The 20,095-nt window shown below is 50.8% G+C and overlaps 2 protein-coding genes across 8 annotated transcripts in view; one reads left to right on the top strand and one right to left on the bottom strand.

Annotated features, from left to right (window-relative positions):
* Window positions 1–105: 105 nt before the first annotated feature.
* On the top strand, window positions 106–16,920 carry Polg (DNA polymerase gamma, catalytic subunit). 6 transcript variants are annotated; one of them, XM_008759561.4, is made up of 23 exons: window positions 111–322; window positions 1,043–1,811; window positions 4,273–4,468; window positions 5,435–5,599; window positions 5,702–5,848; window positions 5,976–6,055; window positions 6,223–6,405; window positions 6,487–6,656; window positions 6,795–6,921; window positions 7,746–7,982; window positions 9,277–9,394; window positions 9,581–9,658; window positions 9,954–10,061; window positions 10,496–10,656; window positions 11,266–11,319; window positions 11,414–11,531; window positions 11,946–12,081; window positions 12,173–12,419; window positions 13,896–14,018; window positions 14,145–14,313; window positions 14,430–14,638; window positions 15,678–15,838; window positions 16,231–16,920. In XM_008759561.4, the coding sequence occupies exons 2-23, from the start codon at window positions 1,204–1,206 to the stop codon at window positions 16,305–16,307; spliced, it is 3,672 nt and encodes a 1,223-aa protein (XP_008757783.1). In that variant the 5' UTR covers window positions 111–322; window positions 1,043–1,203; the 3' UTR covers window positions 16,308–16,920. The 6 variants fall into 6 exon arrangements, with proteins under 6 accessions (XP_038948876.1, XP_008757783.1, XP_063132011.1 ...); XM_063275929.1 differs by having other exon boundaries at window positions 115–463; window positions 6,508–6,656; NM_053528.2 differs by having other exon boundaries at window positions 201–322; window positions 6,508–6,656.
* Window positions 16,040–20,095, bottom strand: part of Fanci (FA complementation group I) — a 56,364-nt gene continuing 52,308 nt past the window's right edge. For both annotated transcript variants that reach the window (XM_039101037.2, NM_001427670.1), the window contains exons 35-38: window positions 18,053–18,115; window positions 17,438–17,533; window positions 17,146–17,253; window positions 16,040–16,625 (exon numbers count right to left, since the gene is read on the bottom strand). In XM_039101037.2, coding sequence (XP_038956965.1) covers window positions 16,554–16,625; window positions 17,146–17,253; window positions 17,438–17,533; window positions 18,053–18,115 — 339 coding nt within the window. In that variant the 3' untranslated portion in view covers window positions 16,040–16,553. The remainder of the gene's footprint in view (window positions 16,626–17,145; window positions 17,254–17,437; window positions 17,534–18,052; window positions 18,116–20,095) is intronic.

The raw sequence follows: 20,095 nt of genomic DNA, 5'->3' as shown, positions 1-20,095 counted from the left end.
TAAAGCGTAAAGCCGCCTTCAGGCTAGCTTCAGACTGGTCCACGCTCTCCATGGGGAGGGGAGTTTCAGAGGGCCTCACCCGGAAGTCCCTCTGCCACCCCCGCGGGCGGGCGGCTCCATTGGCGGCGCTCCTATTGGATGCTCCGGGGAGTCTCCCGCCTGCCTCTGGGTAGCCGCGGGACCCAGTTCGCGCAGACGGGAAGTTGCGGCTGCTCTCCAGACCGCACGCCACCCGGAGGCTGCGTGGGCCGCGCGCAGCGGACGCCGCGTCGTTGCCAGGGCTGTGGGCTGCCGCAGGACGGGAAGCGCGGAACAGACCGAGGTTTCCGGCGGGTTCGGCAAGGGGAGGGCCGGGCGCGGCGGCGGGGCTGCTCCCTCTCCAGTCCCGGAGCGTGGCTGGAAGCAGGGCGGCGGCCGGTCTCAGGGCGCATCGCGGCGGTTGCGGCGACGACCCGGTGTCCGGGTGCGCGGGGGTTGCCGCCGATCTCCCGAGTAGAGCGTCCTGGGCCCGCTCGGGTGTGGGTGCGGACCCTGAAGCAGTTGCTCACTGGCGGGTTCGAAGTTGGGGTGCTAGGCCCTCGGGCCGCCGGCGGGGTGGTACTGGCAGCTGCTGTCTGCTGAGCGCCTGCTGGGGTCAGGGCCGTGCGACGAGCGCGCCCTCTGTCACTCAGACAGCAGTGGTCCGTGGCTCTAGAGTCCTTAACCCCATTTTACAGAGGAGGAGGTCGGGGCCTAAGGAGCTTGGCCAAGGTCACGCAGTTGGAGAGCCAGAACAACTCTGGTCTGCGTCTCCCAATTTCAGCATCTCCAGCGGCTTCTCCAAGTTCACTGATGAGCCTGTGTGGCCCATCCGTCGGGAGGGGCAGTGCCATTTCTTAAGGTTGTTGGAGGCGTAACTGAAAAATGCCCCTACACCACTGTGGCCTTTTTGGCTAAGATCAAGTGGAGAAAATGCTTGGCACGCAGCAGATTTGATGAGGGATAAGTTGTTTGTACAAGTACGTGACACATGTAATAACACTTTATCATCTGTCTCCTTTAGGATTTGTGTGAGGAAGGCAGGCATGGTGAGACCTATTTCACTGACAGGAACACAGAGAGGGGACGTGTCTCTCTCTGAGTCTTTCGGCCAGTAAAAAGCAGTCAAGCTGGAGCCCAAAGCCAGGTGTCCCGACTCACAGCGGGGGGCTCCCTGCACCAACCATGAGCCGCCTGCTCTGGAAGAAGGTGGCCGGCGCCAAAGTCGCCTCAGGGCCAGTACCAGCAACAGGACGCTGGGTCTCCAGCTCCGTCCTCGACCCCGTCCCCAGCGACGGGCAGCCGCAGTCGCAAATGCCCTCCTCAGAGAATGGGCAGCTGCGGCTCAACCCTCTGCACATCCAGATGCTGTCGAGAGGCCTGCACGAGCAAATCTTCGGGTGCGGAGGGGACGTGCCCGACGAGGCCGCGGTGCAGCGCAGCATCGAGCACCTGCGGAAGCACGGGCTCTGGGGGCAGCCGACCACGCCCTTGCCAGACGTGCAGCTGCGCCTGCCCCGGCTCTTCGGGGGCAACCTGGACCAGCACTTCCGCCTCCTGGCCCAGAAGCAGAGCCTCCCGTACTTGGAGGCGGCCGCCTCGTTATCGGAGGCCCAATTGCCCCCCCAGCCCAGGAAGTGGGTCTGGGCGGAGGGCTGGACCCGGTACGGCCCCGAGGGGGAGGCCGAACCCGTGGCCATCCCCGAGGAGCGGGCCCTGGTGTTCGACGTGGAGGTCTGCTTGGCAGAGGGAACCTGCCCCACTTTGGCGGTGGCCATATCCCCCTCGGCCTGGTAAGTGGGGGTTAGGAACAGGGGTCTACCGTTTGTAAGGGGGCCCAGCTTAATGGTTTGGTTCAGTGAACACTTTCTGAGTTCCCGCGGTGTGCTGGTTACTCAACTTGCTTAATCCTGTTTCTGTGGGACTCACTCTGGTGGGAAGATACACAGGCTCTAGGCAACACCCAAGCGAATGTCAGGGGCCATGCAGAGGATACCGTGTTGTGTTTGCGACAGACCGAGAGACCATTTAAGATGACAGTGAGTTTGTGCCTCAGTCCCGACCCAAGCAGCTTCCATGAGAAGTTAGTCTGAAAAAAATGTTTGACCAGTGTTTGGTTTTGGGAGTGCTGATGGTTAGTTTGGACAGGAAGATGTTCCTTTGGTGGGGTTGTTCTAGGCAGTTTAAACTGCTCACATCCCCAGTGTCTTCCTTAAGTGCCTTTCCAACTGCCCCTGAAGGTGGCCTAGTCTTGCCCACCCCCCCAGCCAAGAATTATTACTTCCTCCTAAGTAGACATTTTGGTCCCAAAGAAGTATATCCAGTCTCTTCCTTTTCTTTTTAAATAACTTTCTAAGTGCTACCCACGTTTCTTTTTCAAGCAATGTTGGCAGTCCTGTTTCTCTCCTTTTTTTAAATTCTTCGTTCCAGGATTAAAATACTATTTACAACCTTAACGCTTTCAGGCATGGCAAGCCCCCCCCCCCAAAAAAAAAAGTTGGCAGTTTCTTTATTCCTATTGGGAGCTCCATCTTTGTAAAGAAAGCTGCGAAATTTTGTATATGCAGTTGAAAATGATGAAAGCATGGTTTGATAGCTAAGGTAGGCACTCGTGGCTGAAACGAGCACATAGACCACTCCGTGTTGATTAGATTGAGGCTGTGATAAGAAGCCAGCTCTCATGTGATGTGGTGACCAGAGTCCAGGGGAATAGCAGCCATCGTTTACAAGAGAAAGCAGGCTTGAGTGGCTGGAGGAAACCAGTGTCGATGAGGCTTTTGGTCAGTTGGTCACTTTTGGACAGGTCGAGTCCCCTTTCCTCCTTTCCACCCTCCTCACTCTGCTCTCTCCTTCCCACCCTGCCTCCATTCTCATTCCATTCTGCCAGTGGTCCTGGGGGCATTGCAGAGTTTGCCTGGTGACGGAAGCCTGGGCTTATTCGAAGACCTTTCTCTTCGTAGCGTGACTATTATGGTTGTGGATGGTGCCTTGGTAGCAGTCCACATTTTACCTGCCATACAGTTTTATAACCTGACCAGCACACAACTTGTAGGAGTGGGGCAGATGCCTGGACAGCCAAGTCTCCCACAAGGTAGCTTCCAGAAGGCTTTTGGTAATCAGTCATTTGCCTGAAGGGATATCCACAGGCCCTTGGCATTTGGGGGTCTAAAGAGAACTTTAGTATTGATAGCACGGATTCCAGCTCATCTTAATTTTCACTCTCTCTCTCTTTCTTTTTTAAATCACACCTAAGTTTATAATAAGATGGCTTCATACACAGTTGCAAGCTTGTGTCTAGACACCAGTGTGACTTTTGTTAACTGAAGTTCTTGTCATCTTCATAGCTTCAAGTATTTAGCACTCGAGCCCTTGCTGCTGTTGTTACAAAGGGCTTTGACAGGCTGGGGTAAAAGGAAGAATTCCACCTTGAGTGCCTTACGTGGTTCCACAGTGGAGTGTGCATTAGAGTTTGCCAGATTTGACGCAGCCAGTTTTTCGGTTGGAAACCTGAGGCAGTTCACGTCTGTGTTCCCTAAAGGTTGGAGGGAGCTCTGTTAGAGCTGTATTAGCCACTGTGTGGCCTCAGTCCTTTGGAAGTGTGTGTGGCTTGGAGCAGGTTCAGTCAGTGGCCCCACTTTGGGATCTTGAGCAGTCTAGCCTTTTCCTGAGTCAGTGTCAGGTCCCTTGCAAATAGCACTACTCATCTGTCTCTTCCATACCCACTCTGGCACGCGTGCGTACATTCTCTCATCCTGGTGCGCTCTGTGGCATCTCACCGAGGTGGCTGCTCCTGTAGGGTGCATGATTTATTTTGTCCTTCAGAATCTTTGCAGCCGTCAGGCGATTCACCCTGTATGTGTATGCAGCATTTGTCTTTTTTTTCCCACTTTAAATTCTCCACTTGGGGTTGTACCACCAACCATCTCCTTCATTAGCACTTGGCAAACTAGCTGTTTTGTGCTTAAAGACACAAGGGGTTGGTCATATCCATAAAGGCCTCAGAGCTAGCTGCAGATTCAGTGGGCCTGCACACCTTCTGCACACGGCACTGCACTCAGTCATAGCACTTAGCTCTCTGTTAATCTATGGGAGCTGAATAGTAACGAAGCTTTGTCATTTCTCTCCTCAATGAACCCCTGACTTCTGTGAGAGTGAATGTCGAGTGTAGCAGCCCTTGGGGACCTGGCATGCGCGGGTGGTGTGGAATAGAAGTCTAGTCCTTCATGGTAACCTGCCCATTTTTACCTCTCTCAGGTATTCCTGGTGCAGCCGGCGGCTGGTGGAAGAGCGTTACTCTTGGACCAGCCAGCTGTCGCCGGCTGACCTAATCCCTTTGGGGGTCTCTGCTAGTGCCAGCAGCTCCACCCAGCAGGATTGGCAGGAACAGTTAGTGGTGGGGCACAATGTTTCCTTTGACCGAGCCCATATCAGGGAGCAGTATCTGATTCAGGTAAGGTTTGTGGGAACGGCGTAGTGTCATGTAAGATGGGCCAAAAGCCCTGTCCCCTTTTCTAGGAAAAGCATCACTTTCTCTGCCACTGTTTCCACTCCCTTTCCAGCATTGTGGGACATCTGTTGACCAGCCTTGCTTGGTCTCTGCTCAGCTGCTGGATATCCAGAGCAGATTTAAAACTAGCATGGTGTTTGCAACTGTTGTGGTAGATGACTCCCCTCTTTCCTGAAGAGTGCAGGGAGCTCGGTCACAGCTGTGTGGACACAGGACTGGGAGTTAGTCCAGGATAAGATGGCTCTTATCTTTGAATGGAATTTTAGAGATTTTGAGGGCTCTGAGTTACAGCCTGGGCCACATCGCGCCTCAGCTATTGACGGGGCTGTAGGCTTTCCTTAACATCTTTAAACCCCAGTCTCTGTAAAGAGATAACAGAAGCTCCTTCAGTGGACTCTGAGGAGAGCTTTAATAGCACACGTGTCAGACAATCAACTGCCTGGTGTGTGGTAGTGACAGTCCTTAGATTATAAAAACCCTTTTTCTCTGAGTCTTCACAGCAGGATAAGGTAAGGGACAGGACAAGGGAGTACCCCTAGTAGCACCCTTAGCCTGGCATTTAAGGCGCTAAGGCCTTGCTGACTTGCCACAGCTTGGGAAGCCAGAGCTGGGGGTCTGCCGCATAGCTCTGAGGGTCTTGTTTAGTTCTACTACCTGAAGTTGCCCAGGCTGTTGCTGGGAGCTGGGAAGTACTTGTACACTGGGCTCGAGCCAGTTCTGCACATTCAGGCATTGGACAGGTCCCCTACAGGTGGTAGGGCAAGCATGAGACTTCTGTGTTTTGCTTTGGAGGTTGTTGTGCTGGGGGCAAAGGCCGAGGAGCAAAGATGGGGCTGGGGGTCAACACCACTGAAGCAGTGGCCAGTGAGCCCCTCTGTTGCAGCCTTTCTTCCCCTCCTGTTCCTTCAGGGCTCACGCATGCGCTTTCTGGACACTATGAGCATGCACATGGCTATCTCAGGGCTGAGCAGCTTCCAGCGCAGTCTGTGGATGGGAGCCAAGCAGGGCAAGCACAAGACCCAGCATCCTACAAAGCGAGGTCAGAAGTCCCAGAAGAATGCGAATGGTCCAGCGGTGAGAGTGCATTTGGGTCTGCCCAGAGATGGACGGTTAAGATCCTGTCAGTGCTCTGCTTGCCAGGCTCGAGACCAAGCTGACCGCTCTTTGGTTTCTCAGATTTCATCTTGGGACTGGATGGACATCAGCAGTGCTAATAATCTTGCAGACGTGCACAACCTTTATGTGGGGGGACCTCGCTTAGCGAAGGAGCCTCGGGAACTGTTCGTCAAAGGCAGCATGAGGGATATCAGGGAGAACTTCCAGGTATGGTGCTGGCACAGCTGATACACAGGCAGTGACTGACTTGCAGCTGAACTTGGGGAGGTAGCAGGTAGTTGTCCCCGTCTTCCTCCATTGTCTCCGCCAACAAGTTCCTTGTCACTTGTGCTAGGATCTGATGGAGTACTGTGCTCGTGATGTGTGGGCCACCTTTGAGGTTTTCCAGCAGCAGCTGCCGCTCTTCTTGGAGAGGTGAGGAGACCCAGGTGAAATCCCTGGGGATGGGTAGGGTCTGGTACTCAGTCCCATGATAGTCAGGTGGGACTGATTCTTCCTTAGGCTGGCCACTAATGGAGCCCCTATATTCAGTGGTTATCTCCTGTGGTCATTTATGGCAGCCCTTGGTGTATGTCCCTAAGGTGTCCCCACCCAGTGACTCTGGCTGGCATGCTGGAGATGGGTGTCTCCTACCTGCCTGTCAACCAGAACTGGGAGCGGTACCTGACAGAAGCACAGAGCACATATGAGGAACTCCAGCGGGAGATGAAGAAGTCGCTGATGGAGCTGGCTAATGACGCCTGCCAGTTGCTCTCAGGAGAGAGGTAGTCAGGGTTGGGTAGGCTGGGTCAAAGCAGGGGACAGGCAGGTAGGAGGCCTCAATTTCACCTCAGCCTTAACTCTAGCCTGGTGGACTGGCTCTACAGGTACAAAGAAGACCCTTGGCTCTGGGACCTAGAATGGGACTTGCAGGAATTTAAGCAGAAAAAGGCAAAGAAGGTGAAGAAGACAGCCTCAGCCAGCAAGTTGCCCATCGAGGGAGCTGGGCCCTTTGGGGATCCCATGGATCAGGAAGGTGGGAAGCTTAGGTGGGAGATGGGACAAGGGTGATCTTGGGGACAGACCTAGGACCCAGGGGGCCTTTGCAAAGGGTTGCTGTAGTTTTTCAGACCTGTGAGTCCCTTCTGATCCTAAGCTCCTGAACTCTGCACAGATCCTGGACCACCCAGTGAGGAGGAGGAGCTTCAGCAAAATATAATGGCCCACACCCGTTTACAGCAGCTGAAGAGCACCACAGACCTCCTGCCTAAGCGACCCCAACACCTTCCTGGACACCCTGGGTAAGACTGGCTCTCAATAGCACACAGGCTGTCTTACATGATGCTCAGGCCCTTCTTGTTTGGGCTTCAGCAAGGTCTTAGACCTGGGAATGTGGTGTGTTCATCCTACCTTCCATTTCTGCTCACTTATGTTTACTCTGACCCTAATGGCTTTCTGGACACATTCAGGACAGCATTGAGCCCTGTGGTGGTATGTGTGCCACCTGTGACAGCAGCAGGGACACTAATGGAACTGATCTCCGTTCTAAGAGCAGCAGGTGTGCAGACCAGACGGTGAAGCTGGCTGTAATAAGACTTAGAGTATATATATATATATAGTTTTGAGGCACTTCTGTTCTGCCTGTGGAAATAAGGGGCACTGTCTTTGAGGAGGTACCACTCATTGGTGTCTTAGAGACAGATGAGGAAAAGGGCAGTCATGGTGACCAGTGTGTGCTTATGCAACCCTGGATGTAAATGCCTTGCTGTGCTAGCTTCGCCATGGTCTCAGCTCTGCTGAGCAGCCTGTGAGAGACAGCTGAGTGTCTCTGCAGCAGTGGGAGTTCTAGGGTAGGAAGGAAGATCTGTTTCTGCTTAGAGGCTGCACTGAAGCTTGACATAGGGTTTGCCTTCTGAGAAGACATCAGTAATTCTAGGACATACCATATAGGTTCAACACCCTCCCCCTCCCCCCACACACACACAAGAGAGAGGACTGACACTTGCTGGCCTGAGTCACCAGATTGCTTGGAGGTCTGGAGGTGGGTTGAGGTATATCATGGAAGAGAGATCCTTCCTACTCCCTAGGGTAATACTTTTTTTAAAACCTCCTTTGGGGGGAATAGGTGGTACCGGAAACTCTGCCCTCGGCTAGATGACCCTGCATGGACTCCGGGCCCCAGCCTCCTCAGCCTGCAAATGCGGGTCACTCCTAAGCTCATGGCACTGACCTGGGATGGTTTTCCTCTACACTACTCAGACTCTCATGGTTGGGGCTACCTGGTGCCTGGGCGGCGGGATAATCTGACTGAGCTGCCAGTGAGCCCCACTGAGGAGTCAGCTGCGGTGACCTGCCCCTACAGGTAAGATTTAGGGAGGAAGGGCTGGATCCCTTTCCTTCTAGAGTAAACAAGGTCAGCGCTGGTTGGCGGGAAGGGCTGTAGTCCCAGTATCTGGGTTCTAGTTCTTTTCCCAGCAGCTCAGCTGCCTTTGCAGTAGTTCAGAGGGGAGGTTTTTGGATGTGACCTGGGGAAGGGCAGGCGGGCAGCTTTTCTTGAATGGAATTTGAGTGCTCGTTACAAGCCAGCTACGGTGTTACTAAGCATTCTGTAGTGAAAATCTCACTTGGTGTCTAAGCAGCTCCATGAGAAAAGTTTTTACTTTTATTAATCTTTTATTTTGTTTTTTTGTTGTTGAGTTGGTCTGTCTCATTCCGAAGCCTAGGCTAGCACAGGGTTCACTATGTTGCTGGTCTCAATCTCAAGGGCATCTTACTGCCTCAGCTTTGTTTTTTTCTTCTTTTCCATTATTATTATTATTATTATTATTATTATTATTATTATTATTATTATTTTATATTTTTGTTTAATGCCTGTCTGCATATATGTGCACCACTTATTTGCCTGATATATGGTGGAGGTCAGAAGAGAGTGTAACTTTGGAACTAGAGTTATGGATGGTTGTGAACCACCTTGTAGGTGCTGGGAACTGAACCTGTGTCCTCTGGAAGAGGAGCAGGGATCATAACCACTGAGCCAACCCTCTAGTCCCTTGCCTTAGCTTTTCAACCACTGAGATGATAGGTGTGAGAGTTTTGCACCTGGCTTTATTTGAATTTTTAAGTTTATGGTGCTAGAGATTGATTGAACTCTGTCCTCATACACAGGAGACAAAGCCTCCTTACCAGGCCTGGTATACACATTTATAACGGACAAGTTGACCTGTTTGATGGACAGACAGGTGTTATGCAGAGGTCAAGGTAGTGAAGGTGGCCCAGGCATCAGGAGTCACTTGTCAGGTTTTCAGAGGAAAGACTGACATGGCCTTGCTCCACTGAGCCCACACCGGGGTGAGCGGACAGGAGCTAGCTCTGCAGGGCAGCCTTGAGTGCTCACGTCTCCTGCTTTACTTCCAGAGCCCTCAAGCATAGAGGAGCTTGGATTTGAGTCAGACCAGTTATGGAAACCTAGCCTGTCACCAGTGTGCTAAGTCAGTTGGATTGGTCTTCCCAACCCAGAGAATTTAAATGCTGTAGAAATTGCTTTCTCCTCCCTCAGAGCTGATGTGAGGTCTAACCGGAGGGACCAGAAGAAAACCCCAGGCAGCTGCCTGACCCAAGCAGGCCGCCGGTAGTCAGCAGTTATTTTCTCTGCACAGAGCCATCGAGTCCTTGTACAGGAGGCACTGTCTTGACCAGGGCAAGCAGCAGCTGGAGACCCAGGAGACAGACCTGGCTGAGGAGTTCTTGCTCACGGACAGTGCCATGTGGCAGACGGTGAGGGTGCACTCTGAACATGAGCCTGTAACATGAGGGTCTGTTTCTAGGGAAGTGGGGCACCTTTGCATGGGAGTTGCGTTGCTCATCCTAGATTGGTCTAACCTGAGTTCTTTGGAGGTAAGGGCTGGTGGATTCAGGCCTACAGCTGCCTACCTCTCACACCCGATTCCTGGGCCCATCCAGGTAGAAGAACTGGGCTGCTTAGATGTGGAGGCTGAGGCCACAGTGGAGAGTTCAGGGCTGAGTCAGCCCCTAGTTCCGGTGAGCAAGACACCTGCATGGGCTCCCTGGGTGGGTAGTGGGCGGCTGGGACTTCCTCTTGCTCACAAAGCTCCTTCCCACCAGAGTTCACTAGGTCTTGGGAATGCTGCCCTGTTCCCCTGTGGTTCTTAAGTGTGGGGACCAAGGAGGAAACCTGTGAGCATGCTCTCCTGTCACTTTCCAATTCACCTGCTCAGTTTCAGGCCCTTTTCCCACCCCCACCTCCCCTATCGGCTGGCCCTTGCTGAATGCAGGTGCTGGAGCAGGGCCTGATCTGGGTGTGTGGCCCCCACAGCCTACTGCTTGTGCCCCCAAAACCAGCCAGCCCACTTATCACCATGGCAACGGACCTTATAATGATGTGGATATCCCCGGTTGCTGGTTTTTCAAGCTGCCTCACAAGGTATGGTTTGTGGCTGCCTCGTGTTCTTGCTGTGATTATGGCCCACAGTAGGGCTTCGTGTTTACTCAGACCTGGACTGCTTTTGTGGGATTGAGAGAATCACTGTAAGATTTGGGGCAATTTTCATGTCTTACTGCTTTTGATTTTCTATTGAAAGTTGAAAGGTGAGAGGATCCTTTTGGGGTTAACTGACATATATCAAGTATATAACATTGTATCTGTCTTCTGGTAGCTTCTGTTGGCTGTTGATAGTAGCTTTGTCTGATCATCTTAGCATTCTTGTGCATGCACTTAGAGATGTGCAAGATGCCTGAGTGGGAGCTGCCCCAACTGTGGGAGGTTTTAGGTTCTGTTGGGAGAAGGCCCAGTGTCTGTGACTGCTTCCTACCCAGTGCTGTGCTGCCTGTCCCAGCCCCTTTCTTTGTCCTCTACAGGATGGTAACAACTACAATGTGGGTAGTCCCTTTGCCAAAGATTTCCTGCCCAAGATGGAAGACGGCACTCTGCAGGCTGGCCCAGGGGGTGCCAGGGGACCTCGTGCCCTGGAAATAAATAAAATGATTTCTTTTTGGAGGAATGCTCATAAACGCATCAGGTAGGCCAAAGTGGGGTTACAGAAAGCCTGTCTGTATTGCTGTCAAGCATCTGCAGCTCCCAGCTTCCTTTCCTCCCGTTCTGCTCCGATCTGCCTGCACTACGTCAGAGGGTAACTAGCTGCAGAGTAGAGGCTCAGTGCTTGTCCTGGTGACATGGATCTTGGGCCTATCTCTCCCTGTCGGCTTAGTTTCTCTGTTTATGTAGAGTGGTGTGGTAGGACTTTGAGGACTCTCCCACCTCCAATTAAATCTCCTAATTTAACTGCCGGAGCCATGGGTTGTTAAGGGCTGGTTATCTTGAAACCTGTATTAGGCATTGGGAGCTGAATCTTTCTGTAGTGGCAAATGGATTGATCTCAAAGGTCATTTCCATGATGGTTGTGATCCCAAGCTCACCCTGATTCCTCTGTTTAGGCCCAGATCCTCCTGTAGGGTCTAGACTTTGGCTGAGCCAGAGCCCACCCTAGTAAGGTTAGAAGTGTTGGTGCCCGGCTTCAAGGGTTACACAGCATCCCTGAAAGCGATCGGGTGCAGTTGCTGGTGACTGCATTGAAGCACATTATGCTTGCCACAGCTGGGCTGAGCTTTGGCACCTTCTTGTCCTACAGCTCCCAGATGGTGGTATGGCTCCCCAGGTCAGCTCTGCCCCGGGCTGTGACCAGGTATGGCGTACTGGGTGGTTGTGGGATAGACTGAGTGATGTGGGTCTTAGGGCCAGAACAAACCTGCTGACACTTCTGGCTCTCCCCATTCCAGGCACCCCAGCTTTGATGAGGAAAGCCACTATGGGGCCATCCTGCCCCAGGTGGTGACTGCTGGCACCATCACCCGTCGCGCTGTGGAGCCCACGTGGCTCACCGCCAGCAATGCTCGGGTATATGTCTTCTCTGTTCCTGCCTCCTGCTCTTCCTCTCAGTTCTCGGGAACTATCTCAGAGCCTTTGGGCAAGGGACATGAGAAAGAAACTTCTGTGGGCTACAGAAGGCACAAATCTGGCTTCACGTCATCCACTCCTTTAGCAAATGTGTTTTAGGTATCTGCTGCTGACTGGACAGTGCTAGGCATAGTGGGCACAGCTGTCATATAGTTTAGATGAGCCAGGTCAGTGGGGGCCTGGCATACAGTTTCGTAGGGTTTCTTCATTTTCCAGCTGGATCAGGGCTGTGTGGCATTCTACAAAGTCTTCCCTCAGGGAAGATACCAAGTACTTTGTCAGCACTGGGCCTAGAAATCCAGGGTAGCAGTTGCCTTGGGCTTCTAGGTGGTCCTGACCCCACTCTTCCTGCAGCCTGACCGGGTAGGCAGTGAGTTGAAAGCCATGGTGCAGGCTCCACCTGGCTATGTCCTTGTGGGTGCTGATGTGGACTCACAGGAACTGTGGATCGCAGCCGTTCTTGGAGATGCTCACTTTGCTGGGATGCATGGTAAGTAAGCAGGGCCCCTGTCTTGGGCAGGGGTGAGGTGGCCAAGGAGAAGGAGCCAAATGTGAGCTTCTCTCTGTTACCTGTTCTCCAGGCTGCACGGCCTTTGGCTGGATGACTCTTCAGGGCAGGAAGAGCAGAGGCACTGATCTGCACAGTAAGACAGCCGCCACTGTGGGCATCAGTCGTGAGCACGCCAAAGTCTTCAACTACGGCCGCATCTACGGGGCTGGGCAGTCCTTTGCCGAGCGCCTGCTGATGCAGTTCAACCACAGGCTCTCAAGGCAGGAGGCAGCTGACAAGGCCCAGCAGATGTACGCTGTCACGAAAGGCCTGCGCCGGTGAGGGCCCTTTTCTGCCCACCCACATTAGCATCCCAGAACCACAGACCTGCTTTACAGCTCTCTCCATCTCCTGCCCATCACTTGAGTGCGGTCCCTCTAAACCTAGCTGCAGGATGGTTTAGTGTTAGTTTTCCCCTCACAGGCTAAAACTGTACTTAGGGCATATTGTCATCAGTGGCCATGTATGACAAGGGCTCACCCTCTTTCTCCCGAGGCCTCCTGGTGGCACACCCTAGGAGTTTAGGGGTTCTGTGCTCATTGCCATAGGAACCAAAGCAAGCGGACAGCATAGAAGTGTGTAAAAGCAGAGTGCAGGCTGTTTACTCCAGCAATGCTCCGTCCATGCTGTGTTCAGGGCCTTTGTAGGGTCGAGTGCAGGGAGGGGAGGTAGCACTGTGTTGGCAGCCTTTTTTTTTATTTTTTTAGGTATACTGTGTGGTGTCCTCATTTAGATAGCTGATTAACTGTGGAAACCTTAGGTTCCTATTTCTGAAGGTAACACCATGACCAAAAGCAATTTTGGGAGGAAAGTTTATTTAATCCTAACAACCCTTAGGTTCCACTACATCATGAGAGAAATTAGGGCAGGAATCTGGAGGCAGAAACTGAACTGTAGAGACCATGGAGGAATACTGTATACTGGCTTGTTAAACCTGCTTTCGGGCATACTCTGGGATTACCTGCCTGAAACCACCCACAGTAGGCCAGGCCCTCCCCCATCATTCATAATCACATACACAAACGCCCTACCGATTTGCCTGTAGGTAAGTGTGAGGAGGCACTTTCTCAGTTGAGATTCCTCCTTCCCAAATGACCCTAGTGTTCTGTCAGCTTGGTAGAAGCCCTTCAGCATACACATTTTGACAGAGTAGCTGGTGCAGGTAGAGTACTGACTGCATCTGTTGGAACCAGGAGCAGTGTTCCGAGCAGGTGGGCAGTTTCTCTCTAGATTCATGAATGGTGGAGGTAAGAAAGTAATGAGAAGGGAGGTTGGGCCTTAGTTAGAGAAGCAAAGACATCACAAGAATTTGAATTGAAGGCCTAAATTGTGGGAATGACCTGCTATTCCTTCTGATAGGTTCCCCTTAGGAACCAGGGGATGCAGAACAATAGGAGTTAAGTTAGGCTTGGCCGACCTGTCTCCAGGTCTCTTCTTCCCTTCAGGGGTCACTGTACTTGGACTCCTTGCTGTCTCTTGTACTAATAAAAGGCTGTTTGGTCATTGGGCATTCAGTGTCAGGTGGCACTGGGACAGTCTGGGCTAACATGATACGGCCTAGGCCTTTGGACACAAAGGCCCGAGTTTCTGTGTTAGAGTCTTCCTAGTTGCCATCCCTGGTGGGTTGCCAGGGCCTGCTCTCCCTTATGAAGTTAGCTGTAGCGGAGAGACGTGGCCAGGGGCTGGTGAGGAAACTGGGTGTGCCACCAGGAGGCCATTTAATGGGAGTGACATAGTGCTGCTACTTCCCACAGATACCGGCTCTCAGATGATGGTGAATGGCTGGTGAAACAGTTAAATGTTCCTGTGGACAGGACAGAAGACGGCTGGGTTTCCCTACAAGATCTTCGAAAGATCCGAAGAGAAGCTTCAAGGAAGTGAGAACCTTTTGTGTTCAAGATGCAGGGATTCATGGGCTGGTCCCAAAGGGCTGATAGACTTGGATTTTTTTTTTTTTTTAAGCACTGAGATGCAAAGCCTGACCTCATGGTCTGTTCCCCCAGGTCTCGATGGAAGAAGTGGGAGGTAGTCACTGAACGAGCATGGACAGGGGGTACGGAGTCAGAAATGTTTAATAAGCTGGAGAGCATTGCCATGTCTGACACACCACGCACCCCAGTGCTGGGCTGCTGCATCAGCAGAGCCTTGGAGCCCTCGGTTGTCCAGGGAGAGGTGAGGGATCCTGCCCTTGGAGCATGGAGAGTGGGGTGGGGTGGGGAGGCAGGGTTCCTGGACTAGAATTAGATGGTGAGCAGCACAGCCCCTCACTGATGTCCCTTTATCTCTAGTTTATGACCAGTCGTGTGAATTGGGTGGTACAGAGCTCTGCTGTGGACTACTTACACCTCATGCTTGTGGCCATGAAGTGGCTGTTTGAGGAATTTGCCATTGATGGGCGCTTCTGCATCAGCATCCATGATGAGGTGCGCTACCTGGTACGTGAGGAGGACCGCTACCGTGCTGCCCTGGCACTGCAGATCACCAATCTCCTGACCAGGTATGCTGGGTCTTGGGGCCACTGAGCAGAACTAAGTTGTCAACTCAGAACTGACAGGTTCAGCTTTCTATTTTCAAAGTTTATGGAAGTCCTAAAAAGGACCTCAAAAGGATTTGTTAGGTCTGAAAGTGGCACGTCCCAGTACTAAGTAAGTCGTCCCAGTACTAAGTAAGTCATTGTGGTGGCAGGACCAAGGGATTTGGTATGTTATTGTTCCCTAGTGGTGTGCCTAGGGTCAGTGACAGAGGCATTTCAAGAGGAAATGCAAATGCAACTTTGAGTTTCCTTTGTTTTGGGTGCTCTGGTTTGGCCTTTTTTTTTTTGCGGGGGAGACAGGTATTTCTTTGTAGTCCTAGAACACTATATACACCAGGCTGGCCTTGAACTCAGATCCACCTGAAATCACTCGGTTCACCACTCTGTCTCCCCTAGCAGTGGGACTAAATAAAGGTGTGTTGAATTGTATTTATATTAAAAATTCTAGTTCATAGAGTTAAACGTTATTTTTCCTTATTGATGTGCCAGTCAGAACCAACCTGAGTACTGTGACCTATCTTGATGAATGGGTAAATAACAAGCAAAAAGCCCCACACCGTTACCCATGCTCTCTTAGCTTCTGGGCTTGGGGATGGCTATGTTGAGAGTACACATTTCTCACATTCGGGTCCAGTAATATGTGTGTTGTGAGTACACTGTAGCTGTCTTCAGACACACCAGAAGAGGGCATCAGATTCCATTACAGATGGTTGTGAGCCACCATGTGGTTGCTGGGAATTGAACTCAGGACCTCTGGAAGAGCAGTCGGTGCTCTTAACCACTGAGCCATCTCTCCAGCCCTTCTTTTTTTAGTATTGATAAAGTATTACAAAAGTGTGTTGAATATTTCAGAGGTATGCTGAACGTGGAGGGTATAGCCTCCAGTCTCGCGGTTTTGCTAAGAGTGGGTGATTGAAGTAGGAGGAACCGACTGTTCTTCCTCCGAGTAAGGAGCCTGTATCACAGCAGGGATGGCTGTGAGAAGACTTGGTCTCTCTTTCAGGTGCATGTTTGCCTACAAGCTGGGTCTGAATGACCTGCCCCAGTCAGTTGCCTTTTTCAGTGCAGTAGACATTGACCAGTGCCTCAGGAAGGAAGTGACCATGGACTGTAAAACTCCTTCTAACCCAACTGGGATGGAAAGGAAATACGGGATTCCCCAGGGTGAGCAGTCTTTGTCCTTATACATATGGAGTGGGAAGTAGCAGGAGACCCACTTTTACCTTACGCTGCATTCTACAGTGAATATGACACTCAAATCACAAAGGGGGGCTGTTGCAGAGGGTGGGTGGCTCATAGTCAATGAAGAAGACGCTAGAATTTCAAATGTTCCATGTACACTGACCCATTTTCAAAACTACCCCAGAAATGTTTAAAGATTTATTGTATAAGCCAAAGTGCATCCTTATGTGGAAAAATGTATCTGCTGAAAATGCCAAAGGCAAGCCGCCACTCGTGGCAGCTACTCTCAAATACTCCCTCTCACCCACTGTCTTTTTGACCCGAGCTCAGTCATGGTTCTGGAGGGATCCTAACCAGTTCCCACTGTCTTACAGGTGAAGCACTGGATATTTACCAGATAATTGAACTCACCAAAGGCTCCTTGGAAAAACGAAGCCAGCCTGGACCCTAGCTCTGTCTGGAGGCTCTGTATTTGCTCCTGTGGAGCTTCATTGGCGTGGTGCAGGCTCCTTAACTCAGGCTTTCCCATGTGCTTTTTGCAAAAGGCAGCCATTTTTCTGTAGCAGGACCTGCCCAGAAGAGTCCTTCTAACGGAAGGCACAGTTCAGTGTGTTCAGAACAGGACACCAACATCAGTGCAGGCTGTATGACAAGGGGTACTGTTGGGCACAAATGAAGCAGATGCCCCAAGGTCACATTAACTCAGGCATTTCTTCCTTCTCTTCTTGGCTGGTTCTCTGTCCTGCTGTGTATGTGCTGATGCAGTGCCCTGGAAGGAAGAGTAGAATCCTTGACAACCTTGCTCTAAGGTGATGGGAATAAAAACAAACACCAAACTCCTGGATCAGTCATGCTTTTCCTGTCTGCCTCCCAGGCAGGGATTCAGACCCCCAGTCCTGAGTAGAGTGTGCCTAACTCCTACTTGGACATGGTGACAGCAACCTCAGTCACAATGCTACATGTGGCCTTTCAAAGGAGACAGGGCCTACAGCACAGGGATCTAAAGAATTCATGCTCAGCCAGCTATCCAAGTTACTTTATATAAATTTCTAATTTTGACTGTGTCTTGTCTACTGATATTATTTCTAGCTTCAACAAACTTAAGATGGAATCCTGCCAAAGGCAAGGAAACAGTGGGCTCAGATAATGAGTCAGAATGGGCCTACCTCAGGGGAGGGTGTAAAAGCCAGCCAGAATGCTATAGAAACCGGACCCCAGGACAGGGTATTTTGTCTGCTGCTTTTTCTAGCAATATATACCAAAAAACATATGCAGAAGTAGGCACCAACCTCTTCGTTTTCATCTTCCCCCTCCTCTCGAAGAACCATGTCTAGGACATTGCCTTTGATCTTGAAGTCCCGAGATGTACTTAGCTTCATGTGCTGCATCAGGTTGACCTGGGACAGACAGGCTTGTAAGCACAGGCACTCCTGGGGACAGCTTAAGGTACTGTGTACCTGGAGGACCTTTGGTTCTATCAGATCAGTTCACCCTTGACCTTCTCTAGCTGTGCTGCCTGCCACACAGCTGGCTAGATTCCTTCCAACAGTAGATGGGAGTGGTAATAAAGAATATTTTTACCTTGGACTTTTTAGACAGCTGGATAAGAAATTTTTCATACTGTTCAATGGCAAAGACAAGGTTAGGGATTGGCTTGGTTTCACGAAGAACTTTAGCCTACGAGGAAAAGGTAAGACATTTCAGGTTCAATGGCTTTGAGATTTTTTCTGTAGCATCTCTCACACTTACATTATTAGAAGAAACCCACTTTGGCACATGCTGTATTTCATTTTTCGGATAGTCAAATGAATTTAAGATTAGCCCCTAAAATGAGGATACTGTGTACTGTTTCCCCAAGTCACTTAGACTGGCTCATCATCCCTTGGCCTCAGATAAGTGCCACCACCCCACTTTTAATTGAGACCATCTGCCTGGTGCTTTCCTGTATGACACACACACACACACACACACACACACACACACACGGCTGATCTTTTGGACATTAGCTTTATTTCTTTTAAGAAACATCTTGTGCCTAGGCCTTTCTGCATCCTAAAAGGAATTGTTTAGGCCATATTCCCTAATATAGTAACTTTCCCCCTACCCTTACTCACAATCTTAGATCCTTTATGTACACTCTTGCTTTTTAATGTCCAACAAGATGGATGGATCTGAATGGCCAGGTAGGAAGCTTACCATGGATTTGCTAACCGCAGCCTTCTCCTTTTCTGGGCACTTTGGGTTGTTACTGCTCTTATTCTAAAGAAACAGAAACATTTGTCTCATTCTTCAAGACTCATTCCTCTAGGCCTCAAGCTATATCTGGGAGGCACAAAAGTTGTGATACATTATATAGCCCTTGGATGTCTGCTTCCTTGGGTGTGTATGTCTTGGAAGTGCCGTATCAATACAACCATTACTGCATTGAGCTACTATACAGATAGTTAAGATGAACACTGTCAAGATGGTAGCGTGAACAGGCATTTTCCTACTGGGCAGCTGACCAAGGCCATGCAGAGGTCTACAGCCAGTCTTAGAGGTAATCCTATGCACAGTATAGTCACTACACTTGAAGTATAAAGGGTCACAGGGACACTTCCTGGAGTCGTAACTAGTGTGGAGCTCCTGGACAGAAAGGAAGAACTGGTATTGGGCACCTTTAATCCCAGCACAGAAGAGGCAGAGGCAGCTGGGTCTCCTTGAGTTCTAGGCAGTCCACACGGCAGGGCTGTGGCCCAGGACAGGCAGAGACCGCTACATGGTAAAACCCTGTCTAAAACAATAGCAACCAAATCTAAGTGAGGAGAGATGGGGAAAAGAAACCATCTCAAAAGAGAGGCCTCCTTTTTAGCTTTCCAGCAAAGGAGCAGGGACAAGAAAACAGTTCTTAAGGCAGAGAGACTGTATGGTGAGGCTATACAGCAGACAGGCAGGTGGATCCTATGTTACATTCTAAAAGATTCTGGAGGTGCTGGTATGAAGAAGTAAAATCTAGGAAAATGGGGTAGAGGTTAAGACCCTGTATGAGGAAGGAAGGGACTTCACCTGACCATGTGGGATGTGACCTATCTTCTCAGGTTTGTAGCCAAGATGCCACCCTGTTGAAACTCCACAAGTAAACCTGTGTACTGCCAGTAACTGCTGACTAAAACAGGACCAAGACTCAGCTGTCTGGGTCTCTACAGGATGCTTTATGAAGTCAGTGTGGCTATATAAACATACAAAAGGGAGAGGCTGAGCATGGTGATGCACACCCTTTGTACAGAGAGCCTCAAGTGCATAGTGAGTTCTAGGCTAGCCAGAGCAACAAAGTGAGCCCCTGTCTTAAAGGGTGTGAAAGTGTGGGTGTGCATTGGGTATGACAGCATGCTTATAATTGCATAATTTGGCTTGAGGCAGGTGGATCTCAAATTCAAAACTGGCCTGCAGCACACAGAAGAATGCTCAAATCAAAAATGAAAAGGTGCAAGGAATCTAGATCTCAGGAGTGGAGGGATATATCCTACAGAAACAGCAGACTGAAAGGAGGGAGTCCACGTGGGAATGTACAAAATGTCTGCAAGCACTTCAGAGAGAAGGACCAGGGGTAAATGAGCTTGCCCTGCATATCAGGCTGGGTGTGACAATGCACTCCTATAACCCTTAGGCAGATAGAAGCAGTGTTAGCCTGGGCCACACCACACATGCAGGCAAACACTACACAAAGACTTGTATCAATTCTAACAAGCCCCTGCCCTCCACCCTTTGAAGTGCTGCTCACTCACAGCTCCCGCACCTGCCCCCTCTACCCCCACCCACCATGCCCTCACCCCCCACGTATTGGATGCTGTTACACTAAAGAAGCCCGCATGGACTTGCAGGCACCCAGAAATGAACCAAGGCTGCCTTGTTCCTGCTGTACTCCAAATACAAGTATACTAAATGCCTCCTAGCTCTAGAAGTGGTTTCACTGTTGTGCTGGCTAGTCTTAGTCAACTTGACAAACTAGAGTTATCTGAAAGGACGGAACCTCATTGAGAAATGTTTCCATGAGACACGGCTGTAGGGCATTTTCTTAAGTTATTGATGGAGGGCCCAGCCTATTGGTGGTGCTACGCCTGTGTTGGTAGTTCTGGGTTCTATAAGAAAGTAGGCTGAGTAAGCCATGGGAAGCAAGTCAGTGAGCACACTCCAGGGCCGCTGCATCAGCTCCTGCCTCCAGGTTCCTGCCCTGTTTGAGTTCTTGTCCTAACTTCCTTC

The sequence above is a fragment of the Rattus norvegicus genome, chromosome 1 (genome assembly GCF_036323735.1).
Source record: "Rattus norvegicus strain BN/NHsdMcwi chromosome 1, GRCr8, whole genome shotgun sequence".
NCBI lineage: Eukaryota > Metazoa > Chordata > Mammalia > Rodentia > Muridae > Rattus > Rattus norvegicus.
This window is presented reverse-complemented; position numbering and strand designations above follow the sequence as displayed.

Bases quoted from the DNA above. Each gene is read 5' to 3' on its own strand.
- Polg (XM_008759561.4), top strand. From the start codon at position 1,204: ATGAGCCGCCTGCTCTGGAAGAAGGTGGCCGGCGCCAAAGTCGCCTCA. The intron at 4,469-5,434 runs GTAAGGTTTGTG...CTGTTCCTTCAG, and splicing joins GGGAGCAGTATCTGATTCAG to GGCTCACGCATGCGCTTTCT. The intron at 11,532-11,945 runs GTATATGTCTTC...CTCTTCCTGCAG, and splicing joins TCACCGCCAGCAATGCTCGG to CCTGACCGGGTAGGCAGTGA.